This window comes from Pan troglodytes, chromosome 20 (assembly GCF_028858775.2).
Source record: "Pan troglodytes isolate AG18354 chromosome 20, NHGRI_mPanTro3-v2.0_pri, whole genome shotgun sequence".
NCBI classification, from domain to species: domain Eukaryota; kingdom Metazoa; phylum Chordata; class Mammalia; order Primates; family Hominidae; genus Pan; species Pan troglodytes.
Window position 1 is genome coordinate 16,568,377 of NC_072418.2, and position 6,666 is coordinate 16,575,042.

A 6,666-nucleotide genomic window follows, 5' to 3' on the forward strand; every position below is an offset into this window, starting at 1 on the left:
CTTTGGCCTCAGTCTCCCCAGTTGACAAAGGGGGGTAATCTGCACCTCCAGGATCACTTTGTGAATTACTTAAGGAGCGGGCTTGAGGCCAGCACTCCCCTGCACTGCTACATCTCCATCCCCATAGCAAAGGCTACATTTTATTTACTATCATTTATATTTGCCTTGTGTTTTTCCCAGATCTAGGTGCAAACAGCACCTGAAAAGCGTTTGTTTATTTCATGAGAGAAAAGGGGTTCCTTACTCTCTCCTCCTCTCCCTCTTCATGCTCTCTGGTTCCCTGCCACCTACCCCACCCCCGACTCCAGGTCCCGGAAAATTTGCCAAGGGTTTGGGGGAACATTCAACCTGTCGGTGAGTTTGGGCAGCTCAGGCAAACCATCGACCGTTGAGTGGACCCTGAGGCCTGGAATTGCCATCCTCCTGCCGGTGACTCTGACCTTCCAGATCTAGGGGGGCCTGGGGAGCCCCCAATCCAGCCTGGGCACGTCCCCTCCCCTAGGCCACAGCCGAGGTCACAATCAACATTCATTGTTGTCGGTGGGTTGTGAGGACCGAGGCCAGACCCACCGGGGGATGAATGTCACTGTGGCTGGGCCAGACATGGCTTAAGGGGAATGGGGACTGGGGACAGGACCCCCCACCGCCACAGTCACTCAGCCTGTTTTTTGCCCTGACCCCAACCACTCCTCTTTGGAGAGGAGAGCTGGTGTCTGGAATCTGGATGGACTCTGGCTGGATTTGGGATTAAATATTAGAGGGTTGGGGGTAAACAGGCTGGGGCAGGGCAGCTAAAATCCCCCCCCACTTTTTGTTTTTAAGACAGAGTCTCACTCTGTTGCCTAGGCTGGAGTGCAGTGGCCCAATCTCAGCTCACTGCAACCTCTGCCTCCAGGGTTTGAGTGATTCTCTGGCCTCAGCCTCCCAAGTAGCTGGGATTACAGGCATCTGCCACCACGGTGGGCTAATTTTTGTATTTTTAGTAGAGACGAGATTTCACTGTGTTGGCCAGGCTGGTCTCAAACTCCTGACCTCAAGTAATCCTCCCACCTCGGCCTCCCAAAGTGCTGGGATTACAGGCATTAGCCACCTTGCCTGGCCTAAAACCCCTTTCTGAAATGTGGGTGGTAAGTTCTGCTCCGTGGAGTGCTCCATAGTTTTTTTAAATTAGAGACAGGATCTCGCTCTTGTCACCCAGGCTGGAGTGCAATGGTGTGACCTTAGCTCACTGCAGCCTCTAATAACTGGAGTCAAGCGTTGATCCTCCCGCCTCAGCCTCCCCAGTAGCCGGAACCACGGGCACGCGCCACCACACCCAGCTTATTTCGAAAAAGTGTTTTTGTAGGAACAGGGTCTCAAAACGTTGCCCAGGCTGGTCTCCAACTCCTAGGTTCAAGCAATCCTCCTCGGCCTCTCAAAATGAGCCACAGTGCCTGGCCAATAAAAGTTTCTTAAATGAATGGATGGGTGGATGAGCTGTGTAAGCGGCACAGCGTCTCTCCTGTGTCCAAGTCCTGAGCACACCCTACCCTCCTGGGACTGAGCTCAGATCTCATCTGGGGGAGGACATTGAAGACCTGTAGGTACTAGGGGTCCCCTCCTAACAGCCCAACTTGGTATCCCCCACCTCCCAACTCCAGAGGGTTCTTTCTCACCCCTCTGCAGCCCCCGCCAGGAAAGGGCTCCCTCCCCAGCACCTAGCCTCAGGGGGCCCCAGTAACTAGAAGAAGGAGGCAGATGTGGTGCTTTTTGTTGTTGTTGTTGTTGTTTTGTTGTTTTGAGACAGAGTCTTACTCTGTTTCCCAGGCTGGAGTGCAGTGGCTTGATCTTGGCTCACCGCAACCTCTGCCTCCTGGGTTCAAGCAATTCTTCTGCCTCAGCCTCCTGAGTAGCTGGGATCACAGGCACCCGCCACCATGCCCAGCTAATTTTGTGTGTGTGTGTGTATTTTTAGTAGAGACAGGGTTTCACCATGTTAGCCAGGCTGGTCTCGAACTCTTGACCTCAGGTGATCCGCCTGTATTGGCCTCCCAAACTGTTGGGATTACAGGCATGAGCCACCACTCCCTGGCCTGGTGCATGTCTTTATAAATAACTGGATGGGCAGGTGGCTTCACACCTCAGTTTGCTCATCCATTCAATGGGGGTTCCACTAAGACAACCGATGTGAAAACTCTTGGAGGGAGACCAGAGCTGGGGGCCGGGGGACATGATCCTTCCCCCCTACCCCCGCAACCAGCCCATGAGCCTGGGACTACCACACTCCTTTCAGAGACAGCTGGAGCATCAGCAACTTCCCCCCTGGATACACACACACACAAAGAGCCCAGGGGCACCTGGCCACTCCCCCGCCCAGGGGAAGGAAGAAAAAGTTATAAAGAAGTTACTAAGTTAACTTCTTTAAGTTACTGGTAACTGCTAGTCTTTGGGGGTGGGGTTTCCAACCCATTCTCCCCATCCTCCAGTGGGGCTGGAGGGCTAAGGACTCCTACAAGGAGGGGAGGCAGGGTAGCCCCCCAATTCCCTGGAGGTGTGTACGTGGGGGTGTGGTGCACATCGCAGGATGCCCCCACACACACCCTGTGTCCTGTAGTCCCCCGGCACAGCCAGAGGCCATACAGCCCTTTAGGAGGAGTATTAGTGGGGCACCAGGCCCCCCTGTGACAATAAGGAACCTCCCACAGCCTGCTCCTCCCTCTTCACACCCCCTTGGAGGTAAAAGGAGGGTCGGCCAGCACAGACTCCCAGGCTCCAGAGAGGGGAAGGAAGGGGCAGCAGAGAGGGGTCAGAAGGAGGGAGCTTAAGCCAGGCAGGGTTACTTGTCTCTGTGACTCCTTCCGCCTGGCACATGCTGCCCAGCTATGGGGACCTTTGACCTGTGGACAGATTACCTGGGTTTGGCACACCTGGTTAGGGCTCTGAGTGGGAAAGAGGGTCCTGAAACCAGGCTGAGCCCCCAGCCAGAGCCAGAGCCAATGCTGGAGCCGGTGTCAGCGCCGGAGCCGGTGTCAGCCCTGGAGCCGATGCCAGTGCCGGAGTCGGTGCCAGTGCCGGGACCCAAGGATCAGAAGCGCAGCCTGGAGTCCTCGCCAGCTCCCGAACGCCTGTGCTCTTTCTGCAAACACAACGGCGAGTCCCGGGCCATCTACCAGTCCCACGTGCTGAAGGACGAGGCTGGCAGGGTCCTGTGTCCCATCCTGCGGGACTACGTGTGTCCCCAGTGCGGCGCCACGCGTGAGCGCGCCCACACCCGACGCTTCTGCCCACTTACTGGCCAGGGCTACACCTCCGTCTACAGCCACACCACCCGAAACTCGGCAGGCAAGAAGCTGGTCCGGCCTGACAAGGCGAAGACACAGGACACAGGCCACCGCCGAGGAGGAGGAGGAGGAGCAGGTGCCTGCACAGGTGGCTGGGGGGGACCTGTCCGAGGGTAGGGGCTGAGCCCCCCTGTGAAGTAAGATTAGCCCCAGTACCCACCTCCAAGGGTTAGGGGAAGACCTTAGAGAGAGCTTAGAACAGCAGTTGATTTTATTTACGTATTTATTTATTTATCTTGAGACAGGTCTCTTTCTGTTGCTCAGGCTGGAGTGCAGTGGCGCCATCTCGGCTCACTGCAACCTCCACCTCCTGGATTCAAGCGATTCTCCTGCCCCAGCTTCCTGGGTAGCTGGGATTATAGGCGCGCGCCACCACACCCGGCTAATTGCCACCATGCCCGGCTAAATTTTGTATTTTTAGTAGAGATGGGGTTTCACCATGTTGGCCAGGCTGGTCTCAAAACTCCTGATCTCGTGATCCGCCCACCTCGGCCTCCCAAACTGCTGAGATTACAGGCGTGAGCACCGCACCGAGCCAGTTTATGTATGTATTTATTTATCTTGAGACAGAGTCTCTTTCTGTCACCCAGGCTGGAGTGCAGTGGCATGATCTTGGCTCACTGCAACCTCTGCCTTCCGGGTTCAAGCGATTTTTCTGCCTCAGCCTCCTGAGAAGCTGAGATTACAGGCGCCTGCCACCATGGCCAGCTAATTTTTGTATTTTTAGTAGAGATGGGGTTTCACCATGTTGGCCAGGCTGGTCTCGAACTCCCAACCTCGTGATCCACCCTCCTCAGCCTCCCAAAGTGCTGGGATTACAGGCATCAGCCACCACATCCGGCCCGTAGGGTTATTATAGATGCAGAAAGAAGACTTTTATTTTATTTATTTATTAATTTATTTTTCTTCCTTTTTTTTTTAATTTTTTTTTTTGAGATAGAGTCTCGCTCTATCACCCAGGCTGGATGGAGTTCAGTGGTGCGATCTTGGCTCACTGCAACCTCTGCCTCCTGGGTTTAAGCGATTCTCCTGCCTCAGCCTCCCGAGTAGCTGGAATTACAGGTGTGCACCACCATACCTGGTGTGTTTTTTTTCCTCCCGTAGAAACAGGGTCTTACTATGTTTCCCAGGCCGGTCTCAAACACGGCTTAGGTGATCCTCCTGCCTAGGCATCCCAAAATGCTAGGATTATAGGCGTGAGCCACCACGCCTGGCCCCAGTGAGGTTTTCTTTCTTTCTTTCTTTTATTTGATTATTTTTCTGAGATGGAGTCTCGCTCTGTCACCCAGGCTAGAGTGCAGTGGCGCGATCTTGGCTCACTGCAACCTGTCTCCCGGGTTCAAGCGATTCTCTTACCTCAGCCTCCCGAGTAGCTGGGATTACAGGCACCCACCACCGCGCACGGCTAATTTTTATATTTTTAGTACAGACGGGATTTCACCATCTTGGCCAGGCTGAGTCTTGAACTCCTGACCTCGAGATCCACCCGCCTTAGCCTCCCGAAGTGCTGAGATTACAGGCTTGAGCCACCATGCCTGGCCCCCAGTGAGGTTTTAAAAGAGAAACTCGTTCTAGCAACTTAAATTGCCTTTGAGGAAGTCAGCTAACAGAGGAGGGGCCAGTCTAACTAGGTGTGTTTGGGCACTGCCTCCCCCAGCAGACTGTGAGCTCCTGGAGGATAGTGACTGGGAGAGGACGACCCCTCCCAACTACTCTCAGGCAGCTTTGCAGTGAACATTTCTTAAAGTCATGAAAGGGTCAGGTGTGATGGCTTACACCTGTAATCCCAATACTTTGGGAGGCCAAGGCAGGAGGATCGCTTGAGCCCAAGAGTTTGAGACCAGCCAGGGCAACATGGTGAAACCCAGTGTCTACAAAAAATTAGCTGGGCATGGTAGTGTGTGCCTGTAGTCCCAGCTACTTGGGAGGCTGACCAGGGAGGATCGCTTGGGTCCAGGGGACAGAGGCTGCAGTGAGCTGAGATGGTGCCACTGCACTGCAGCCTGGGCAACACAGCAAGACCTCATCTTAAAAAAAAAAAAAAAGCACTGGGCATGGTGGCTCATGCCTGTAATCCCAGTACTTGGGGAAGCTGAGGCAGGTAGATCACCTGAGGTCAGGAATTCAAGACCAGCCTGGCCAACATGGTGAAACCCCGTCTCTACTAAAAATACAAAAAATTAACTGGGCATGGTGGCATGCGCCTGTAATCCCTGCTACTCGGGGGGCTGAGACAGGAGAATCGCTAGAACCTGGGAGGCGGAGGTCGCAGTGAGCTGAGGTCACGTCACTGCACTCCAGCCTGGGCAACAGAGACTCCGTCTCACAAAAAAAAGAAAGCATGAAAGACTGCCTCCAGGAGAAGATAGTGTTTCCTGTGAGGTTTGATGCTGTCTCACTGGGAGACGCTGGAGGCCAAAAGGACACAGGGAAGATGGTGTCCTGCGGCCAGCCTTTCTGATGAACAACTTTTGGGAGTAACAGATCCGGGGACCCCAGAGCACGGCGGCCACGAGAGGGCACCACAGTCGCAGAATCGGAACTCCTGTGCTTTGTCTCGGGCTCTGGGTCCCAGCGGGGCCGCCCGGCGGAGCCAGAGACGTCACGGGGTCGCTGTCTCCGGAGCAGCCCCTGGGTGGCGCCAGAGGTCCAGCAGGCGCGGAGGCCGAATCCGTGGGCAACTTGGGGAGCGTTGAGTCATCGTCGCCTGTGATTAAGCATTTCTCTCCCTCCCCCTCCACTAGGTTTCAGAGGTGCCGGGAAGTCTGAGCCTTCGCCCTCCTGCTCTCCCTCCATGTCCACCTAGGAGGCTGCCTACACCTGGGTAAGGGCACCCGGGCTCGGCTGGATTTCCAGGAAGACCCACCCTATGACGACTGCCCCCACTCCCAGACCCTCCCCCCAGCCTGGGATTGAGCCCTGGGGATGACCCGGGGTTGGCAAGGGAAGAGCTGAAATCGCCCTGTCCTTGGGGACCCCACCCTTTGTGCCATCTGCCGTCTCCCTAGTACTGGGCATCCAGTCAGCCCTCAATAAATGCTTATGAATGGATCAACAACAGACAAGGCCTGGTCTTGGGACAAGGTGTAGTGTGAACCTTGCTGGGAGTCCTGTACCTAGATCTCCCCTTCTCCTTCTTTGAGTTTCGGCACCCTGGGGTGCTGGGGTGAGCTGCTTTGTGCAGAGAAACACAAGTGGGTGCCTTGGGGTAGCTGGGGGGGGTTCATGGCACTTCAAAGCCAGATCGACATCATGAGACCCTTTCTGTGGACATTTGGTCTTTCAGCCACCCCCTGCACTGACATGCAAGATGGGTGGACTCCTCCCTTCCCACCCCCAGCTCCGT

General features: G+C 55.2%; 1 protein-coding gene and 2 non-coding genes across 3 annotated transcripts; all 3 read left to right on the forward strand.

The window, feature by feature from the left end:
- The first annotated feature begins 312 nt into the window (after nt 1–312).
- MIR181C (microRNA mir-181c) lies at nt 313–422 on the forward strand. Its single transcript, NR_032034.1, has one exon. It is a non-coding gene; the product is annotated as a microRNA mir-181c (primary transcript).
- NANOS3 (nanos C2HC-type zinc finger 3) lies at nt 400–6,380 on the forward strand. The gene is made up of 2 exons (XM_001171060.7): nt 400–3,396; nt 6,065–6,380. The coding sequence occupies exons 1-2, from the start codon at nt 2,862–2,864 to the stop codon at nt 6,124–6,126; spliced, it is 597 nt and encodes a 198-aa protein (XP_001171060.1). The 5' UTR covers nt 400–2,861; the 3' UTR covers nt 6,127–6,380.
- MIR181D (microRNA mir-181d) lies at nt 490–625 on the forward strand. Its single transcript, NR_035690.2, is given in 1 exon segment — nt 490–625. It is a non-coding gene; the product is annotated as a microRNA mir-181d (primary transcript).
- Nucleotides 6,381–6,666: the final 286 nt, after the last annotated feature.